This window comes from Penicillium antarcticum (assembly GCF_028974205.1).
Source record: "Penicillium antarcticum strain IBT 31339 chromosome Unknown utg000001l_segment0_segment0, whole genome shotgun sequence".
Lineage (NCBI taxonomy): Eukaryota > Fungi > Ascomycota > Eurotiomycetes > Eurotiales > Aspergillaceae > Penicillium > Penicillium antarcticum.
The window spans coordinates 1,599,333-1,620,589 of record NW_026695299.1 but is presented as its reverse complement, the minus strand read 5'-3'; the positions used below and the strand labels follow the sequence as shown (position 1 = coordinate 1,620,589).

Sequence of the window (21,257 nt, the reverse complement as noted above, 5' to 3'; positions counted from 1 at the left end):
CTTAGTGGGATAAAAAGAAATCTAGAGAAAGCACGACAAGATAGAACATTTGTTTTCAAATTATATCAACTACACAGGAAAGCTAGAAAGACGCAACTAACTCAATCCTACTCGGGTATGTATGTTTTTGGGTTGAAGATCAGTATACAGCTTAGCCAGGGGGCAGGGTGCTGGCATCGACGACGTCGGCAGCATCCTTCTCGATCTCCTCGCTGGGCTCAGACAGGGGAGAGCGGGGAAGGGCCATCAGGCCAGTACGGGTGGACTCGAGGATACCGAAGGGACCGATCAGCTTAAGGAAAGAGTCGATACGGGAAGGCTTAGCAGAGCTGTGAGAGAATCATGAGTCAATTGTGATCGGTGAGTATGAGTCAGGTAGGAAGTACTTACACCTCGACAATGCAGTTGTTGGTGCTGATGTCCAGAATCTTACCACCGAACTGGTGAGTCAGGCGGGTGATAGCATCCAAGTGCTCGTGCTTGTGGCGCAGGGCCTGGCTCTGGGGAAGGTGGCGGGGGTGGTATTGCTGGACGGACTGAGCATCCTGGTGGTACTTCTGGCTCTCGAGGGAGTCCGGCGAGGTGGTGATCTCGCGGTGGTGCTGGAGCAGCTCCTCGAAAAACTCAGGACCAAGGATGGAGACCTTAGCAAGGAGAAGCTCACGCTGGACGAGAGCGGAGTCGGTGTAGTCCAGAACAGCCCAGACGGGGACGAGGTCATCCAACTGGCGGCGAGCCTGCTCGACGACGCCGTCCTGGCCCTGCAGGACAATGGTCATGCGGGAGAGGTCCTCGACCTCGGTGTTGCAGACAACCAGGCTGTCAATGTTGAAGCCGCGGGCGGCCAGGATACCGGACACGCGGGACAGCACACCGGGCTCGTTCTGCACGAGACAGTTCAGGACGTGCCTCTTGGGAGGGTTGCTGGGAGGCACGGGAGTCTCATAGAGGATGGATGAAACAGCAGTGGGGGCATCCCATTGAGGAGAGGCATCGGAGACCGGCAGGGGCAGGGGAGACCGACGGTGCAATGCCTTGTAGGCAAGAGCTGAGGTCGAGCTCGACGATGCACGAATGGACGTGAATCGGGGGAGCGCAGCAGCGGTACGAGACCGAGCGGTAGCTGCCGCAGAGGACAGCAGCGACGCTGACCCAGCGGACAGCGCCAATGGGCTCCTGAAAGCCATGAGGTGATCGGTTTCTGGGAGGTTGTGCGATGAATCACTCCAGATTGGCCCAGGGTATATTCTTTTTGGTTGGCCGACCTCGGCGACCGTCTGCTGACTCAATGGATCTAGTCCAGAAGCGGTGTAGCGTGCATATGGATCAACCTCACGTGATATACAAGCACATGATCTCAATTTTCAATGCGTTGAAAGCAGAGTAGATGAGGCAATCGGAAGAAACATTTGATATCTGTTGTTTGTCGCGCTAACCGCACAAATCTATCACGCGTAAAACTAAGCTTAGTCCTCGAATTTGCGTTAATTGTCTCGCCGTTACACCTCGGCGTGTCTCCGCTCCTAAAACTCCTTCCCGCAATTGTTCTGGGCCTCCCCAAGGTTTCTTTGATCGTACTTCTCTTACTCTCCTCACTTCACGCACACCTCAAGATGGCGGAAGATGAACCTCGCGCCAAGCGCTCGCGCTTCGATCAGACTGAGCCCGAACCTCGACGTTCCCGATTTGATCGCCGCTCACGGTCTCCTTCGAACCGACAATCGGAATCGACCAGAACCCGCAGTCCACTGAGTCGCCCACTGAGTGGTGAGCCTCGCAGCCCTGGCTCAGGTGCAGCGCAATCAACCGTTTCGGATCCGGCCGCTGCTGCAGGTAAGTGCCACTTGTCCCACTCATACCCGGACCGTACGGCTAACCATCCGGTCCTCATAGCCGCTGCGGCAGCCAAGATTAATGCGCAGCTGCAGGCTAAGAAAGGAATCCAGCATGTCGATGTCCCTCCTATCCGCTCGGTAATTTCACTTCCGCTTCCATAATATTCGACTCACGAGTCATCGCTAACACCCAGTTATAGACCGAAGGCCAGGCCGACGAAAATGGATCGCCCAATGCAGAGGGCGCAGCCAAGTTGAACGCCGAGATTTACGTTGCAGATGGCGATTACATCAAGGACATCGAGATCAATGATCTGCGGAATCGCTACACCCTGACCAAGGGATCCACTCAGAAGATGGTAAATACACCCGTTGTCACTTGCTGATATTCCAGCCATACCTCCCAAAGGAGATGGACGCCATGAGCTTCTCATGGTTGGACTTCTGTTTCCCTCCTTGTGTGATTAGATGAAGCTTACCCTTCACTTAAAACATAGCATCCCATCCACCCTCTGTTGCATCTGCTGACCTACGCCGCGTGATTTAGATTAAGGATGAGACTGGCGCCGGTACGCCTTCCTTTGATATTGTATACCATACGAAAAGAAGTTTTCGCTCACCATTTTTCAAGATGTTACCACGCGCGGCAATTACTACCCTGACAAGAACATGGCCACGGCCGCGGTGAGCGATGCTGTCAATTGTGAGCCAACAACCACTAATTTATGTTATAGAATCCCCCGCTCTATCTTCACGTCACCAGCACCAACAAGGATGGCCTTGAAAAGGCGGTTGCTATTATTGACGACTTGATGCAGAAGGAACTTCCCAACCTGGTCGATGAACGCCGATTCCGTCGCCGGGAGCCTGAGCAGGTTGAACGGGATGAGTATGGTCGTGTATGGGACTGCCACCTCATAACATAACTCGAGAAAAATGCTAATCATTTACAGCGTAAATGGCCTGATGAGCGCATTCCTATCGACCTTGAGCCCGTGCCCGGCTTCAATCTGCGTGCCCAGGTCGTTGGCCAGGGTGGTGCCTACGTAAAGCACATCCAGCAACAGACACGATGCCGTGTCCAGATCAAGGGCCGTGGTTCGGGCTTTATTGAGTCCAGCACTGGCCGCGAGAGTGATGAGGCCATGTTCTTACATGTTGCGTGAGTTTAACTTGTCTGTTTGCTACTTGTGGGCATTGACTGACGGTTTTTCATAGGGGACCTGATGCCAACGATGTTCAACAGGCGAAGGAGCTTTGCGAAGATCTCCTGGCCAATGTTAAGGAACAGTACCAGCGCTTCAAGGAAAACCCACCCCAACACAACTACGGCGGATACGGCCGCGGCGGAGACCGTGGAGACCGCTACCACGGTGGTGGCGGTAGAGGTGGGTATGGTGGCGGCTACGAGAATCGTCAATCTCAACAGAATAGCTCATCTGCTAGTCCCTCAGGCCAAGCAACCCCTGGCTCTGCCGGTGCTGCCGGAACCCCTGCCGCTGATTATAGTGCCCAGTATGCCCAATACTATGGCGCCGATCCCTATGCGGCATACGGTGGATATCAGAACTACGTGGCCTACTATCAGTACTACATGGCTGCCCAGCAACAGCAGCAGGCCCAGGAGGGCGCCGCTCCGCCTCCTCCCCCTGCCGGCGAAGCACCACCACCGCCCCCTGGATCCGGATCTCCCCCTCCCCCACCTCCCGGCGGTCCTCCTGGGGGCAATGGATACAGCGCGGTATGTTTACTAAAAGATGGATAGCCTGGCTCTCACTTACATATGAATCAGGTCCCCCCACCCCCTGGCTTGTAAGCCAGCAACCAACGTAGCTGAAGCTTACCTTCTGCAGCACAGCTGCAGATAAGTTCATTTGATTTTGTTCGGCGACTAAAAGCAGATTCTCGTCATTCTAATGGGAGGAAGATAAGCGATCTGATTTATGAAATTTTTTTTCACCTTTGGTTAATTTTTTGCTCAAAGAACCCCTTTTAGCCATTTTGTTCTCTCTGGCATTGTTGTAACTTCTGATTCGCTTAATGATGGATAGAACTGATCGTTATATTGACAATAGTAGACTGACGGCATTGGTCTCTCAAGCTCTGGCTCATTCAACCGGAGTGATGATCATGCAGCAAGACCAAAAGGTATAATATGAGAACAAAAATGTGAATATGAACCAAAATCGGACAGCAAACGGTCCCGGCCAATCTGATCATTCAAAATCAGCATATAGAAGAGACATCTCCGTCTCAGACGCCATCTTCGACCGCCTTTTGGACAATCCACCTCGCCCCTCCTTGCAAAAATCGCAAGCAAAATCACAAGGCGAAGTCGAGCCTGCTGGCGCAGGCGTGGAAGGCGGCAGTTGCGAACCCAATTCTTCAAGCTCGAAATCACCAAAGAACTCTTTAATAAGACCATGTCGACATCGCGTGATACTCTCACAGTATCGAATAACCTTCCCGAAACTCTCAAGCTTTGCCTCTCGGTTCTCGATGCCTTTTCTGCGATGCTGCTCCGTGTCTCGGTATATGAATTTTTGTACCCTGTCCCGCTCGGGCAGACCATAGTAGACGATTGAAGCAGCAGCACACCCGTCTCGACCTGCGCGTCCTGATTCCTGCACGAAACTTTCGAAGCTTGAGGGTGGTGTCCAGTGCACGACAAAGCGGACGTTTGGGTTGTCGATTCCCATGCCGAAGGCGTTCGTTGCCACGATTATTGAGAAAGTAGGTGGCTTTTTGCCCTCTGTTGATTGCTGAACTGGTTGGGGTGCTTTCCATCTCTCTTGAATCCTGGATCGGTTCTCTGCTTCTAGACCGGCGTGGTATGGAACTGCGGAGACCGTCTCATCTGAAGACAGTCGGCTAGCTAGATGTTCTGCCAGGGCACGTGTTCCCACATACACGATGCCTGAAAGTGGTGGGAGCTGTGCCACTTCCACGGCACCAAGTCTAGCTTCTCGTCGGGTGCGGATGGCTCTGAGCCATTTTAGAAGGTTTGATAGTTGGCTGTCTTCGGCACCGCTGTAGTCATCGTTGAAGTCCTCGAGGTACCGGACCTCGTAATGGATGTTTGGGCGAGCTGAGGGCGTGTTGAAGAGTTTGAGTTGAGTCACGTCTAGTCCTAGGATGTCAATGATATCGGAGCGGACTCGGGGTGTGGCAGTTGCCGTAACGGCAGTGATAGGTACGGGTGGGTTAGTGAGGTTGTTTCTGAGCCAGCTCAGCTCTTTGTAGGCAGGGCGGAAATCGTGGCCCCATTGACTGATGCAATGTGCTTCATCAATTGCAATTCGGATGAGTTGGCCTTGCTTGTGGACTACTAGTAATTGGCGGCGGAAATGCTCTGTTGCACATAGTTCGGGCGTGACGTATAAAAGCCTGGTCTCTGGGTGACCGCAGAGCATGTCTTGTAAAACTCGCTTCTTCTCTGGTTGCGGTGTGTTTGAGTTTATTGTTTCCACTGACACCCCGAGAGCTTTCAGGGCGTTGACTTGATCAACCTATCAAAACTTAGTTGATTGAAATGAACGGGGCAAAAAGGTAGAAGAGTAGCTCACCATCAGCGCTAGAAGCGGACTCACGACAATTGTTACTATAGTCCAAGTCAATTTTCTGTCCGATATCTTCAATGTGCCGAATGATATTAAGTGCAATACTCACAGCCCCAATCTTTTAACACCGCAGGGAGCTGGTAGCAAAGGCTTTTCCCGAAAGAGGTTGATGCCTGTAGAAAGACATCATGGCCTTCAATGACGGCCACAATCACATCTCTTTGTAGAGGACTATAGTGGGGTCAGATACACTCTTGGACGAACAGGTACATTGTCAACCTACCGGAAATCATTCTTGCGAAAAGTGTTCTGGAGGCACCAGCGCATGTTTGCCGTTTGGCGCGTGAGCGCTAGATTGTGCCCCATTGCTCATCATAGCAAAGATATAAAAGTGCAAGGGTTGGTGGTCGTCAATGCTTGACGGTCGAGTCTTCAAGCGCGTGCCAGACAGACGCGGGGTCACGTGTCGATATCTTACTTCCTATTTGGGATTGATTGAAAGGGTCGCTTTGACTACAGAGGCCCCACGTCCTTTCAAATCCCTGTCCCTTAAATTATCTAGAGGAGCAATCTAGAATTTTTGAGCATGGACGAATAATAGGCGAACAAAAGTGAGGTTAGAATAGACCGCAAACAATATATAAAACAACGTGCTTGCTCTACTACTTTTACGTAGAAACCGTCCAATATTTCATGGCATTATGAACTTCCTTATGTCACCTATTGTATGCAGCATCCAGTACACTTCTCTGTTAAGTGTAGCATGGTTGAGTATCTACGTCGATGTCCTGAGATTATTGGTATAAATTATACATTTGTGCAAAGAATCGCTAGAAATCGGGATCTATATAAAAAAGTAATGTACAATCGCTGATTCAGATTTCAGCTTATTTTGGATCTCAGTCCTTCCGGCGTGGGTTCCTTGACATCTGTTTATCAAGTTCTTCCTTGATGGCCAGGACGTCAATTGCCCTGCGATGCTGAGGATGCCAAAGCCGATCGAGTTGGAACCAAACATCCAGAACCTCTTTGGGGCCACAACATGTTCCAAACGCTCTAAGGATAATGGTGATCATGCGGCGTCCAATGAAAACACCGTTCTCAACGCGTCGATCGACGTACTGACCTCTATCAGACTCAGAATAAGAGCGAGGCCTAAACACCTCGTCGATTTCGTCTTGAGACATGAAATCGTCTTCTTCATCTGAGAGAGACTCTGGACCGTGTGGTTCGAGACTCTCGGGATCGAGGTCTTGTGTGGTGGATGGTTCGGCGTTTTTCTCGTGTTCCTCTGGCTGCTCCGTGGCGCTGGACTCTCCGTCTGTTGATGGCAGAGACATGTATAGCCCATCGGGAGAATCGCTCACTGGCAGCTCTGCATCCAGGTCAATATTAACAGTTTGGGCAAGTGGGTTCTCCCAAACATTCTTGGGACTATTCAGGTATAGCCCGCGAAGTCTTGCATTCGAATCGTGTAGAGCCCGGATGTATGCGTGCCAGGTCAACCGAAGGTTTTCTGGAGTCCATTGCTTTTTCCTCCGACCATGGATGGCGAAACCTTCAAAGAGAAAGAGATAGATGATGCCCCGTGGGGGCACATTGAAGGCATTTTCTAGGTCACCTACAACAGCCATGAAACAGTCCAGCTGGCCAGATGTGTAGGCGTGGTATCGTAGAAAGGTGTAAAAAGTCCGGGTATCAGGTGACAGAGAGAGAGAATTCTGGAGAGCACGATGATATTCGGGAAACTGCCGCTTGAGAGCTTTGGACTTCTTCAACACACGACCTAGTTTTCGGGTTTTTTGTCGATATTCCGGCATGTTGTAGGTCAAGCTCTCAGTGACAGATCGAACCACCAGTCCGTCTTCAGAATTTCGATTGGCGTTGCGTTGCCGCCTTGTTGACCTTTCTAGCATGCGTGCGTACAGCTGCTCCGCTGTTTGTCGCTCGCCCGCCTGCAGGAAAGAAGCGATCAGACAGTTCATGACAACCGTGTCGACAATCTCCCCAGATTGCACAAAGTCATCAAACGTCCTTCGAATGCCCTCTGCATCCCGAATCATGCCATAATAGTACAATTTGGAAACTTTCCCACAGCGCGAGAAGTCCATGCCCCGCCTGCCCATCTCCTCCTCCAGCCGATGCGCAACTGAAAATTGGCTGGCTTTGATGGCGATGTCAAATAGAATGTTGAAGACCACTTCGTCGGCTTGCACTCCAGCAACATGTTCCATCTGTTGCCACAAGCCAATAGCTCGGATAAGGTCTTTCTTCAAAACGGTGCCATTCGCTCGGCCAGCCATGTGAATGGCAGAGGACCAGAGTGAGAGGGACACGGGAAGCCCAGAAAGCACCATATCCTCTATCAAGGCCAAGTAGCGACGAGCATCTACCCATCGCCGGTCTGGAGGATTCGCAAACCGACGCAACAGGGCACCGCGGCTCCGCTTAGAAAGCAATGACATTCCAGGTGCAGGGAGATCTCTGTATAATCGAAAAAGATATTGAGTAGAAGCGCGTTGCTCCTGCCACAAGGTGGTGACAAGCTGAGCCACTGCCTGGCTTTCGGTTTCATCACGCGACACATCTTCCGTCATTTTGGTGAATCGCTTATACGACGCCACGGCATTTGCCGCTTGCTCCCAATCATGGTCAGCCAGTAATTTCCGATACAACGTCAATGTAGACAAGTATCTCTCTTTGTCGGGACTCAGATACGCTGTAGGTGTTTCAAGAAAAAGGCCGTCGTTTTCCGTCATTTCAAGGCCAGAATCGAATGGTTCGTGTTTGGAGTTTAGTATATGATTGTGGCCTCGTTTCAAGTCCGGTCTGTGAGGTTGTTTCTGTGGTTTCCTGTCCGCAGTTTCGGTCACCCATAAGGGTATATAATCGTTGTCTTCCTCCGTCTCCTCCGTCTCCTCCCGCAAGCTCGTATTTAGTTCTCCTCCTCCTTCTTTTGCTTCTGCCAAATCGTCGTCATTCGTACGCGCCAATCCGTGGCTGATCAATCTTGTGGGTTGCGACAACGGCAACCTGGAGCTTGAATACTCTGATTGGCTTCGGGGTAACTGCCCACGACTAGTCACCCCTTTGCCTCGAAACCGTTGCAGATTGCGATCCGAAGGACTCCAGGCAAATGTCGCAATCCCTCGGCGGTACGGCGAATGCTCATGGCAAAAGCTTGCTAGAACTAGCGAGCCGACAAAAATATCTGCTATTGACGCGACGGACGGACGTGGACGGCGAGAACAGATTCTTCGAACGGAGGTGTGAGAGGGAGGCTTCGGAGACATTGGGCTTCGGAAGAGAGAAAGCTCATCCAAGGCCTGCCGGTGGTGATTTCGCAGGCCCGGTGAGCTGGGGGATCTATTAAGGTGAGGCATGAGATGGCAGACATCATGGCATTGGATAGGCCTCGCGCATCGAAAAGAGTGCCGGTAGCCACTCGCTCAGTAAGGAGACGACCAATACCGAGAGCTTGAAGCAAACAGCCAAAGGAAAAGAGTGACAACCTGAACGGAAAAGGTGTTTTTCTGAAGATGGACGGGCTTGCAACTTTCTGGCCTGGCGGAGCCGCTCTCGGCCAATCGGAGCCCGCGTTTGCCAATCCCATCTTTTTCGCTCCCGCAACCTCCTTCGCTCTCGTCGACTTACTCTCTTCACAGCAATATCTCGTTAGTCTGGACTATTGCAGTGTCAGATTGCAATGGGCAAAATCAATCTCACAGCCCTGCGGGTGCGACAAACCGCGCTCAGCCAATTCGCCAGCGGAAAGACCAGCAAGCTGCCACAATGGGTCGACGTCGTTGGTGACATTCCTCCTGCCGAGACCCTCGTCCGTACTCGTCCTCCTCAGCACCAGCTTGTTCAACAGCGCCTGAAGACTATTACTGGAACCACGAAGCCGCAGGTCGTCTTCCAAGTCCAAGAGAAGCGCCGGAAACCCAAGAAGCCCAGCCGCACCTTCATGCCCGTCGAGCTCAAATACGAAGAAGATCAATTGCGAACCGAATTTTTCAGGGATCACCCTTGGGAACTTGCCCGACCCCGTGTGCTGCTTGAAAGTACCGGTAAGGACTTTGAGCATTATGATTGGAGCCGGATTGAACAGCCCGGAAAGCGACTAGATGGTGAAAGGTGAGTTCTTCCGGCGGTTGTTATTTCAAAGCTTAACGACGCATCTATCTTTGAATTCGAATATGCTGATTCTAATGTGTCATCTTTGTAGTGTTGTCCAGCGACAGCTGTGGCTCTTGAACAACGTCCCGGATATCAGCAAAAGCACCGCCTACGACATCGCCCGCCGAGAATTCTATCGACTTCGACTTAAGGAAGATATCCAGCGGCGTGTTGCTGCCGAAGAGGCAGCCGCATACGGCGCAGAATTCGGACCATCATACATGGACATTGGTATGCAGCAGGAGAGCGAGCAATACGACAAATGGGTTGCCTGGGCTCGTAACCAGGCACAGATCCAGGGCCAACGGGCAGCAGCTCTCAGTGGTGCTCCAGATTTGGGGACGGAGAATGAGGTCGATGCTGTCGAGGCTGATGAGAGCGAGGAAGTGGCCACCCAGTAACGGTTTGATACAGAGTGGGTTGGACTCAGGCCATACCGCGCGCCTTCTCGTAAGGGCAGTTGGTCGAGTCTTTCATATTGATAGTCCATGTACATTATTTGATTTGTCCAGCTGCTGCCCAGCTGGATGATGTATTTCTCTATTTACGCGATAGCACAAGCATTCACTTTCCTTCAATTGCTCCAAGTACGGCTTTCCCAGGCAATCTAATATATTTAGACAAATGAAATAGCCTAGAATAACCTGAATAACACCTACAATCCCAATACATTTCCCCCTACTTCGAATTACTCAGAAACAGAGCATAGGCTCGCGCAGCTGTTTCATCCAATCAGAGCATTTCCAGCCTCACCAACTTCAATGTTTCATTCCCTTGACTCGACATTCAGTCACTCAAACATCCAAACTCGCTCTTTTTGGGCTCTTGGGATACTCCGATAGATCCCTTCTTTCTGCGGCATTTCTCGACCCAGTTTTACCCCGTTTCTTTATCGCCTTCGCGGGGATCCGAGCTCTGTTTCTTTTCACAGTTGCCCTCAGTCTTGCAGCTTGTTCCAATTCACTCGACCCCAGCTTTCCTCTCATCCTTGATTCTTCTCATTGTCTTCATCCTCGAGGCTCGTTCTTAGATTCGCGCCGCCGAGATACCCGTGCCCCCGATACGACAGTCGACGATGCTTCGCCCAATTACCCGAAACACCCTCGCAATTTAAAGGTCGGCCTGTTTGGAGATAAACGTCGATTACTGGCGCATCAACTACTTTGTGAAGCAGCCGCCTTGTGCGTGCCTGATCGATAACCTTTTGGCTTCTACGAGCCATGACATCCGCGATGACTCGTCCGGAGGACACAGTGCGCGGACTGCGCTTGTACCGCGGTGACACAGATGATGATGAGATCGAAACTGGACCGTCAGACTCAGGGAGCTCATTACCACTATCGCAAAATGAAGGCTCTCCATACCCAGACGAGGGGAGCAGTCGCCCAGGCACCTCATTAGGAGATTACTCGGAGAATAGCAAACAACCGGCTGGTCCGAAAATGCTGACACACGAAGAGACGATTGAGTTGGCGCGCCGTGCCGTGGAAAGCGGGATTCAAGATACCAAGCGTTCCCTGGCAGGGAGTGAGGCCGTCACAGATGTAGTCAAGCCGAAGTTGACTATTGACCTGGGTCACTCACATATCGTTCGCATGCCTGAGCCAGTGGTGGATATAATCAAAGATGAGGTCGAAAGGTATGTCGGAACCTTGACTTGGGGTGTTCAAGTCTTCGAGTGTCGCGGTGCCTAGTATCAGGATACGGCATCGCTCGTTGGAGTCTCACTAACCTTCGAAGGCTTTCTCTCTCCAATAACTACCTCTTCCACATACCCTACCGCTTCGCAGAGTGCTTGCATCTTCGTTATCTCAATATCAGAGCGAACAACTTCCGTGAATTCCCCAAAGGAGTATGTACTCTGCCTGGATCTCTTTGTGCTCAGATACTAACCCAACTAGATCTACAAATTACCACTGTTAGAGATCCTTGACTTGAGTCGAAACAAGATCAAGGAAATTCCAGATGAAATCAGCAAATTAAAATCCTTGCGAGTACTCTCGGTCATGCAAAATCGTCTCGAGGACCTGCCAGTGGGGCTCTCAGAGATGCCCAAGCTTCAAGTTATCAAGTGTGCCGGAAATCCCCTGCGGGCTCCACTACGTGCGATTTTGGAGGAAACCGAGACCGAGATGGCAGACTCTGGGATGACTGACAATGAGAAAGAAGTTGCGTCTACAGCAGAGCTCAAAAGGGGGCTGAAAGCTCGACTTACGGCCACTACACCCGAGCCAGAAATTATCCCCGACTCAGGGTAAGTCTACACGATGATTTGGAATATTGGAAGTAAGCTAAGACTTTGCAGGGATGGTATCATGGATGCATTTAGACCGGCTCCTTCAAAACGGAGACCGAGTGCCCGATTCCCTGTTATCCCCAGCACCGGTGATAGCTCGGCGGCCTCTTCTCGATCTCCATCTATCTCCAGACCACCTCCTATCCCGGCAAAATCTCACTACCGCATGGCTTCTGGACAACAAGGTGCTACTTACCACATGCCCGCTCTTCAACGACCTGGTGTGGGTCCTCACGCCGTGAATGAACGCAACCGAAGCAACAGTGAAGGTATAATTCAAGGGTCATCTGCCGCTCGAAGTAAAAGAATGGGTCTTATTACTCGCAAGAACACTGATTTAGGTACATTGGATGAAACACGTCCCTACAGAAACAGCCATTTGCGCGGTCTCAGCCATGGCTCTGTGCTTCGGCCTCGGCCAGCTCCGCCAACTCCTATCAGCGGAAGCAGTTCGTCGAGTCCAAGCAGCCCAAGGGAGCGTCGGCGTGTCCGAGATGGTTGGGTCAATCGAATGTCTAGCTTGCCAGAGCATAAGGGAGAGCGAGGATCGGACGAGCCAATCATTAGGGGAGCGAAAGGCATTCTGTTTGCTCTTTTCCAGGTTCACTCCCATATCTCGACATTGATCAATGTGATCAAGCGTGATGACACCAGACGCCACAGCCTCGAACTCGTATTCCATAATGCTTCCTCGCACGTTGAACGCCTCAATACTGCTCTCGAGAGTGCTGAAGTTGCGTTGCTCGAGGATCCTGACTCAATTGCATCCGTCACGGACACCGTGAAACGTGAATGTGAGACGTGTATTGTTGCTTACACGCACGTCGGCACGCAGCTACGCAACAGCTCTGCCAAGATTGTCGCCAATGGCGATCCTCGCTATGTGAGATCGCTGATGCTTATGATGTTTGGCAGCCTGGTTGAGCTGCGAAATGCTTGTGCCATATTGGAAGCTCCGATCCAAATGATCAACAAGCACGCCTCTGCTACAAAGCGTCTGGCTCCTGTCAATGCTCTCACCTCCATGTCCAGTCGGTCTCAGCCCTCCCTTGTTACTCCAACAAGAGAAAATGCTCCCCCAACACGACGATTGCGAAGCGACACAACAATTCGTCATCCTCAATTCCCCATGCCCATGACAAATAGCAACAATGGCACTAATTCTCCCGGTTTCTCGACGCCTACTTTTTCGAGTTTCTCACGAAGCCGCTCCAGCAGTCGATCAAACTTGATCAACTCGTCTATGCCACACTCCCTGGCAACCCCTCGTTCCGGCGAAACATTCCCTCCTATCCCTGCGTCCGGGCCTCCTCATATAAGTACATTGACTGGGTTGGACGAGAACGAAGAAGAGCGAATTTTCGAGAGGATCTTCCACCAGCTTACTTCTGCATATACTGCTGCATTTGGGGCTCTTCCTCTGGCGCGCCGGCAATTCAACCGTTGTTTGGAAATGGCTCAACAATCACGGTCCCCTGAGGGAATTCAAATGGTCTGGACCAATCTCATTCGTCGATGCCGCTCTTGTCAGGAAGTATCTGAGGCTCTAGGACAGCGTCTGTCGACCATGAAACTCAAAGAACCTGGTGGTGGCCTCCGCAATCAGCGCGAATTCTGGCAGCTCTGCAAAACCTTCATGCAAGCCTTCGTCGACTTGGTGACCGATCTGCGCGAGGTCAAAAACATGCAGCTCCTCCCACAAGACATTGTCATTATTCTACGCCCAGTCCAAAAGGCAAGTCGCGAAGCAGGTCGCCTGATCGAGGTATCTCCGTGGGCCTATCTCGCAGACATGGCTACAAAGGACACCCCCGGTGGTGCTTTGTATGGGCCTCCCCTGCAAACCCCGCATTCGCAACCGCATTCGCAACACCAAACATCTGTTTCTACATCGGCCATCACGTCTAATCCCTCTTATCATCTCAACAACACCATCCAGCAATCCGCCACTGTTCCTGCCACTCCGCTAAGTGCGGCTCTCGGTCCTGCTGCACAAGCCACCGTCCCATCCACGCCAGCAAGTGCATACAGCGACAAGTTCTTCGAGGGCGATGTCTTCCAACGTGCCGACTCACTTCTGTCAATGCCCAACCAAGCGCCTTTCTTCCGACGCTAGGTGGCTTTTACATATGTTCCAAATTATTCGGGAGAAGCCGTTTGTTTCTTCATGTCTCATGATCGTGCATGCTCATTCTTATCTGCATCTTATGATTATGACTTTGTGCAAATACCAACGCATCATTGGGTGCCACTGAATATTTTAGCCGATTTGAACTTTCTCCGTTCTTGTTTAGACAGCTTCGTATTCACCCCTTCCTTTCTTTGAATTAGCGAGTTGATATCTTTCGGCAGGTCGGATTTCTTTCTGACCAATTGAATATCTTTTTCTTTTTCAATACCCAGGTACTTTTAAAAGAAAGCCTCTTCTTTTGCGAATGTATTTTGTGCACTAGACTTGACTTATAGATCAAGACATCTACACAAGTGAAAGTAAAGCGAATCTCGACTTTCTACTCAGTCCTAGCTTCTAAGAAAAGCTAATGCGCCAACACTTAGTGACACGACTTTGGGTCTTTTCTGTCCCGTCACTATCCATTTCATCCAGCTGAGGGGGTGCAAGATCCAACCACGATGCAATAAATACTTCGAACCACCCATATTCCATCATTTCTTCCGTTGATTATCTAGCAAGGTATAAGTTTCGTTAGTGTCAATTTCCTTCTACATCCTTGGTATGAGTATAGCATGGTCCAAGTCAAGACTTTCGGACGATGTCGACAGAATGTTGCATCATGCGCGAGTATCACCAAAGCAATGTGATCTCTAGGTTCAGAAAGGAGTTTCGTCATATGCCTTGTGTTCCATGGAAAGGAACAGATGGTCAAAGATTTTGGAATGAAACATGAACTTACCACTAGGTTTCTTTTTGTGAGTGGACATGTATCTCGTTTTTCAACAGTGGAATTCTGACTTGAGAATCTAGCTTTCATTTTTCGATATCATTCACATGGAGCCTGTTGATTTATATACATACTTGTTCATTTTGTACTAATTATCAAACTCTAGAATAACAACATCAAAATTCCGTATTGCTCTTCTCCAAAGACCGACTTCTCAATCGAACCATCCATTGTAAACTGGGGTAATCATGAGCCAACATGAGTCATGATGTCCCAATATGAGCGGGGGTGGCTAGGGACTTACGAGCAGCCAAGGATTAGACGATAAATATATAGAGTGTTGTGTACAAATGCATTGCTTGGTTCTTGTGTCATTCCATTGGGCCTGTTGGATTCGGGATGACTCAATAGAGCTACTGCTGACCATCTGTTTATTTGTATTCCAACTGTGCTGAGGGGTCTGCATAGGCTTGCTATTTAGATAGTATATGGCTGGTACCTTACATCTGACAGTATCTGTCAGGATTTGATGCATAACAACCTGATAATCTCTGTGCTGTTTTTGTTTCTATACGTTAACTTAGCATGAGGATGCCTAACAACTTGATATACTCCTTATGACGGATACAGACTGACACCAAGAGACCCGTATCTCCTTTTCAAAGAGACCCATGGATCGTTATTCCACAGGTAGGTCCGAAGACGTAAATTCCCATCAAAACCAAAGTAAGAGCATTGTAAAACGGAATGAAGTTGCAAGGGATAGACTCGCCGGATGTTGACGATCGAACGCGCACGGACCAGCCACCGTTCGCAGTCGGCGCTTTCAAACTGGAATTACAACGTTGCAAGTAGACGGAAATAGAGTGAATATCCATTTTGAATGTTCTCAGAAATCTTGTAGAGCTATAACCAAAGAAGATCGAAAATCAAATCAAAAATACATGCGCCAGTCTATAACCCAAAAAATGTCAATTAAACACCAAGAAACAAACCCCTTGTATAGTAGTATAACGAAACGCCCTTCCGCAGAAAACCCCTGCGGATGACAAAACACCTTCCAAAAATGCAAGTGCAGGACGGGACGCTGAAGAGCAAGTCAAACAAGACACTTGAAGCAAGTAAAACAAGGAAAAAAAAAAGAAGGCAGGTAAAGTGTAAACAGAAAGAGTGCAGATTAGATCAAATCAACGCAGGCGCAGCATCGGCCATTGCAATCTCGTCACGGAGATATAGCAATGGAGCCCAGACACGCCAGTGCAGGACGCCCATATGGGCCAGACGCATGCCGATACGCTCGATGTCAGAGATCTGTGGTGTAAGTTGCTGCGACGAAGCACTCACAAATCCAGAGACTGCAGGCGCGGAAGAGGAACTTCCGGGAACAGGGATTGATGATGATGGCGGCGTGCGCTGTGATTCGCAGATTGCCAAGGGCGATAAGGGCAGATACCTGCGTGCAGAGACCAAGGTAGTATGGAGGACCTTTGCGCGCATACTGTTTTGGAAATATGCGAAAAGATCGGATTCATTGGACAGGTGCCACTCGAGCGCTTCCTCAATTGGGGCGATGACCTCGTCGGCGACGACAGCGTCGAGTTGCAATGCTGCACAGGCGAAACGGGCGATTTCCAGGGCGATGCAGCGCATGTTTTGGGTCCAGCGCTTGCCGCCGCGCTGATCTGGGTCATCGTCATTGTCGTCGGGATTACTAGCAATGCGGCTTTCCATGTCAATTCCGTCTTCCATTAGGGACCAGATGCGCGTGCGGAAGGTCGAGTAAGTTTCCTCTGGGGCGGAGAGATACCGCTTGTGCTTGTTGACGTAGGACTCAAAGATGTACCAGGCGATGTCGAGGTTGATTAGATTTTGGACTGTTGAGCGGAGTTGCCAGAGGCGTTCGCTGTCGAAAAGGAAGGTTTCAGGGAACTCGTCTGGTGGGTTGAATTGGAGGAGTTGGTCGGAGATGCCGCGGAAAAGAGCTTCGATGGGCTTGAGGGCGGCTTCTGTCTCGGATATTGTCGTATTTTGGGGCTGAGTTTGGTTCATCTGCGCATCTTCTTGTCGGGCTTGGTCTCGCACTGCTAGGTACCAGTGGCGGGCTGGCTCGACATGGAAACTGCCCCGGTTCATTTTGCCTTGGAAGTATTCCTGGAGGAATGGGACAGTGTCTTCGATTAGGAGAACGCGGAACGCGCGGATTTGGTGGTTGGCGACATCCTGAAAGATGTGGGTTAGTTTGGACCTACTATAAAAGGCTATTGGAACTTACCAATTTCATTGCTTCCAGGATGGAGAACAATGTTTGTAACCCATTGACAATCTCCCGCGGATCTTGTGACTGTGATCCTTCTTGGATCTGTTCAACCATGCGATCAGCCCACTCATCTCGCATTGGAGCACAGTGTGTCTTGAGAAGTGTAGACAACCACGTCGCCAAGGTAAGCATGTCGAGAACACCCTTGCGTATTTGCTGCATGAGCAGCGGGACCTCTAGATTCTGCATGACAGTTGGATGATCCCGCTCTGGAACAAGCGTTTTGATGACATCCTGCAACGTCTCAAACAAGGCGGGCAAACGGGGGTCGAAGGTGCGCCGGGAACCGTCAGTCGACTCGACGTCCTCGATACTGATATCGGCAGCGGCAGCACGGAAGGAGTAGATCGCAATCTCCGAGGCCAATGAGTCCCAGTAGTCTGCGGCCTCCTTCTTCTTGCGTTTGCCTTTCTCTCCATCTAGATCAGGCTTGAAGTGCAAATCGCGGTCGAAGTTGGCGTCCATGCGAAGGTTGATGTTGCTCATTATACAAGGCAGGTCGAGCTCACTGAGCGTTTTCTTCGTAACCGGGGGAGACCTCCGCGCCTTGCGCAATAGCCGCTGATCGCGAGAACTAAGTCCCAAGGCTTGCGGTATACTGATAGCTTCTGGTGACGGTGAAGGCTCTCGCGGCCGAGTAATGGCGGATGATGCCGTTTGTTGAGAGCCGTGCGGATATGCGAATGGTTGTTGACGCCGACGGAGAGGATTAATGGAAGCTCGGTCATCATGGTTGTGAGAGTCTCGCCCCTCGTTCTTGTGATACTCTTTTGAACGACCTCCTCCACCGCCATAGGCTTCGAGGGGCCCTTCAGCACCCTCCTCCTTCCGGGCCTCCTTTGTGCCCTGTAGATCCATGTTTAGACACGAGATATCCCTATTCAGGGTGTCAGATAAATGAAGATTCCGGCAATGGCAAGGCCACGCCATGCACCAACCCAAGGCGCAGGCCAGGCCCCTATGCAACTCACAAGTTTAGAAGCCCCCTGTTTGCCTGAGGCAGGCAGCCAATCCGCAGCCACTGAAAAGTGATGCAAGTGAGCTGTCAATTGCGGTGGAGCCAAAGATAGCTTGGATCTGCAGCGATTGCCTCGTGGTCCAGGGGCAAAATTAGATTAAAAAATAATAAAGAGTCGCGGTGAAGAATAAAGAAACCAGAATAGGGATCAAGCGCGTATAGTTAAGCAAAAGTCTCAGGCGATTCAAAGACCAAGAAAAAAAAAGGGCAAAAGTTTCAAGGCAAACAAAAGCCCAAGTTTGAACAAATCAAAGCAGAAAAAAAGAAAAGAAAAGAAAGAAAAAGGAGTGATTGGCAAAGCGACCGGGATGCACAGATATAGTCAATGTGTCCCCCAGACACCGGATTCGGGTGGACGCAACCAGTTCTGCGCATTCCTCTGCTGTTACCCGCACACATCGAGACTGGACTGGTTTATTTGAGCTATTTGGCTATTGCGGTAGATCGCCGTATCGGATCTGATGTGTTTTCATGTAACTCGATCTAGTCCAAAGGGGCAAATCCGCCTCACTTTGAACGTGAAACCAGTGCATTGGCCACGTGAGTCTCCTTTTCGCGCACTGAATGCAATTAGTATGCAGGAGACTCTGTTGGCCTCTACAAACCTGCAATGGCAGATTATCGAGGTGATCGAGTTGCTCGAGTTGATTGACTCGAAGGTATCGAGGAGTGAAGCATGAGGAAGCATCGGGTTGCTGGTCGGGATCGGAATGTTTTCGCTTTTGGCCTGATTTATCAGGCCGAAACCCCGAAACTTACCTGGACTGTATACTTCCAACTTCACTTTCAGTGTCTATCTCGGCGGCTATTCGACTTACTTTTTTGTGATATGGCGTGATTCAATTATTGAGACAATATCACAGTGTCTAGCAATGAATTCACCACTCTCGACCTTCCGGAGCACCGGAGGTGAATCAGCCCTATTGAGGCCCGAATCAGGAACCGCTCAATAACAACCGCATCAATTACCTCATGTCTCAAAGGATGCAGATAAAAATGACGTTTTCCACGTAGAGTCTCTTCTCCATGTGCTCTCTACCTTTTCTAGAGCTTCATATTCTATCCTGGAAACCGTTGATAGCCAGACCTTTGGTTGCTATCTCCGATCATGAATATCTCGGCATTGCTATACTTCTGGAATGTCCTCTGGGCCACCCCGGAAATTGTCATCTCAAGGGCTACCAGATCCCCTGGTATCTCCAGGTTCGAAGTACATTCCTTACCGGATAGTCCTGCGTTGCCAACCAGCTGGGCTGGTCGACTTCCGGTTCCGGGCAGAGCGGATGGGAATGAGATCTTCTTCTGGCTGTTTCAAGCAGAGCAAGCAGCATACAATGATAACCTTATCAGTTAGGTGGAATTGAAGCCTACAGAGTGCATCTACTAATACTATATAGTTTGGTTTAATGGCGGCCCTGGTTGTTCATCGTTAATAGGGCTAACGACCGGCAACGGCCCCATCTTGTTCGATGGCAATTCAACCAATTTGGTTCGCAATCCAAACTCGTGGACTAAACTCGGAAACGTCTTGTATGTCGATCAACCGGTCGGTACAGGTTTCTCAACAGCCAGTTTCCCCTACCCAGTCACAGATAATGACCGAGTAACGGCCGATTTTACACGCTGGCTAAATGCCTTCTTTATGCACTTCCCGCACCTTGCATCCATGCAGATCCATCTAATGGGCGAGTCATATGCCGGAATCTACATACCATACTTTGCATCGGAACTCCTAAATGGCAAGAACACACTGCGCCTAGACGTGCGTTCAATGTCTCTGGGCGATGGCTCCTGGGGCAACGGAGCAGCCATGTCATCTGTCGCAATGGGCCGCTATCTAAGATCTCAAGCATCCATGCTCAACATCCCCAAAGACATCCTCTCAATCTTCGACGAAGCAGACGAAACCTGCGGATTCAACGAGGTACTCGCCCAATCCATGATCTACCCACCACATCGCCGAATCCACATCCCAGGGAACCCAGAGTACTTCAACCTGAAACGTCGCCTTCGCAGAGACATGATTGACTCTTTAGACTCAGCATGCAACATATTCCCAAAAACCACAGACGAAGTCCGCACCTCAATCTTCAACTCGACATGCTACGGCCCCTGCGCAGCCCACTCAACAGCAATTGACTACATGCAAACCACGGCAGATGAAGGCTCCAGGAAACCAGCTTGCTATGACGTTTATGATATTAGCCATGACTGTAGCACTGTCTCCCCACTGCCCTTGATGGCAGAGTACTTCAGCCGCGCTGACGTCCAGTCTGCTCTACACGTTGGCAATAGTGGCGATTACGAAGCCTGTAACTCGACCATTCTGGACACACTCCTCGCGGCAGACTCACCTGTTCCGCCGGAGTACTCCATTCTCCCGTCTTTGATTACGAAACATAATGTCGCGTTGCATATCTATAATGGAGAGTGGGATATGTTGATCAACCACATTGGAACCGAATTGTCGATTCAAAATATGACGTGGCGGGGTGCGCAGGGATTCTCGCGGAAATCGAGTCAGCTGTTCTATGTTGATGAAGCGGCGCCTTCTTCGACTGTCGGCCCGACGGCGACGTTGGCTACTACTGCTACGCTCGCGACTGTTGCGGCTACTGCTTCTCCTGCTGGGACGTGGGCTATAGAGCGTGGCGTTTCTTATCACTTCTTCCGTGGGGCGGGACATAGTGTTTTTGTCAACAAGCCGAAAGAGATGTTTGCGTTTGTACGGGATGTGGTTGTTGCTCCGAGGGAGCATTGAGGTTGAGAGCTTAGAGCTGGTGTACCTGAGGATATTTGGTGAATTGGATAGGCAGAGGGGCGAGTTAGGAGACTTTTGTTCTTTATAAATTTCCGGCTTGTTATCTAGCTTGACTGACCTTCTTTTCTTACTGGGAAAGAGTCTGGTTATAGTTCCTGGGTAAACGTTTCATGCACATAATGGCATTTTCGCCTCATCTTCGCACTACTTGATTTCTCTTACTTTTTTCTTTTCGTCACTCTCAGTCACAGGCACCGACCGAGGCAGCGGCAACGACCGGGAGAGAAATCGCGAGTTAGTTGGGGTTAACATATAATTTCGGGGCGACGGCGCGCGGCGCGCGACGGGCAAATCATTGTTCGCAGTCTTGGCGATTGGCTTGGCTGCAGAT

The 21,257-nt window shown here is 50.4% G+C and overlaps 8 protein-coding genes across 8 annotated transcripts; 4 read left to right on the top strand and 4 right to left on the bottom strand.

Moving 5' to 3' along the window:
* Positions 1-151: 151 nt before the first annotated feature.
* N7508_000607 (acetolactate synthase regulatory subunit) lies at positions 152-1,187 on the bottom strand (the record flags this gene model as incomplete). The annotated part of the gene is made up of 2 exons (XM_058458692.1): positions 152-329; positions 391-1,187. The coding sequence occupies 2 exons, from the start codon at positions 1,185-1,187 to the stop codon at positions 152-154; spliced, it is 975 nt and encodes a 324-aa protein (XP_058324914.1).
* Positions 1,188-1,613: 426 nt separating this feature from the next.
* N7508_000606 (KH domain-containing protein) lies at positions 1,614-3,651 on the top strand (the record flags this gene model as incomplete). Its single annotated transcript, XM_058458691.1, has 9 exons — positions 1,614-1,833; positions 1,894-1,973; positions 2,036-2,194; positions 2,383-2,404; positions 2,467-2,519; positions 2,570-2,734; positions 2,789-2,997; positions 3,054-3,576; positions 3,628-3,651. 9 exons carry the CDS (start codon positions 1,614-1,616, stop codon positions 3,649-3,651), a joined length of 1,455 nt encoding a protein of 484 aa, XP_058324913.1.
* Positions 3,652-4,051: 400 nt separating this feature from the next.
* Positions 4,052-5,722, bottom strand: N7508_000605 (putative RecQ family helicase RecQ; the record flags this gene model as incomplete). Its single annotated transcript, XM_058458690.1, has 4 exons — positions 4,052-5,344; positions 5,402-5,436; positions 5,505-5,626; positions 5,679-5,722. The coding sequence occupies 4 exons, from the start codon at positions 5,720-5,722 to the stop codon at positions 4,052-4,054; spliced, it is 1,494 nt and encodes a 497-aa protein (XP_058324912.1).
* A 572-nt stretch (positions 5,723-6,294) lies between these two features.
* N7508_000604 (pentatricopeptide repeat protein) lies at positions 6,295-8,688 on the bottom strand (the record flags this gene model as incomplete). The annotated part of the gene is made up of 1 exon (XM_058458689.1): positions 6,295-8,688. One exon carries the CDS (start codon positions 8,686-8,688, stop codon positions 6,295-6,297), a length of 2,394 nt encoding a protein of 797 aa, XP_058324911.1.
* A 413-nt stretch (positions 8,689-9,101) lies between these two features.
* rsm25 (mitochondrial 37S ribosomal protein mS23) lies at positions 9,102-9,975 on the top strand (the record flags this gene model as incomplete). Its single annotated transcript, XM_058458688.1, has 2 exons — positions 9,102-9,532; positions 9,624-9,975. The coding sequence occupies 2 exons, from the start codon at positions 9,102-9,104 to the stop codon at positions 9,973-9,975; spliced, it is 783 nt and encodes a 260-aa protein (XP_058324910.1).
* Positions 9,976-10,794: 819 nt separating this feature from the next.
* Positions 10,795-13,986, top strand: N7508_000602 (uncharacterized protein; the record flags this gene model as incomplete). The annotated part of the gene is made up of 4 exons (XM_058458687.1): positions 10,795-11,213; positions 11,315-11,426; positions 11,476-11,828; positions 11,880-13,986. The coding sequence occupies 4 exons, from the start codon at positions 10,795-10,797 to the stop codon at positions 13,984-13,986; spliced, it is 2,991 nt and encodes a 996-aa protein (XP_058324909.1).
* A 1,966-nt stretch (positions 13,987-15,952) lies between these two features.
* N7508_000601 (TCP11 family protein) lies at positions 15,953-17,945 on the bottom strand (the record flags this gene model as incomplete). The annotated part of the gene is made up of 2 exons (XM_058458686.1): positions 15,953-16,990; positions 17,043-17,945. 2 exons carry the CDS (start codon positions 17,943-17,945, stop codon positions 15,953-15,955), a joined length of 1,941 nt encoding a protein of 646 aa, XP_058324908.1.
* A 1,268-nt stretch (positions 17,946-19,213) lies between these two features.
* On the top strand, positions 19,214-20,866 carry cp9 (putative serine carboxypeptidase; the record flags this gene model as incomplete). Its single annotated transcript, XM_058458685.1, has 2 exons — positions 19,214-19,454; positions 19,503-20,866. The coding sequence occupies 2 exons, from the start codon at positions 19,214-19,216 to the stop codon at positions 20,864-20,866; spliced, it is 1,605 nt and encodes a 534-aa protein (XP_058324907.1).
* Positions 20,867-21,257: the final 391 nt, after the last annotated feature.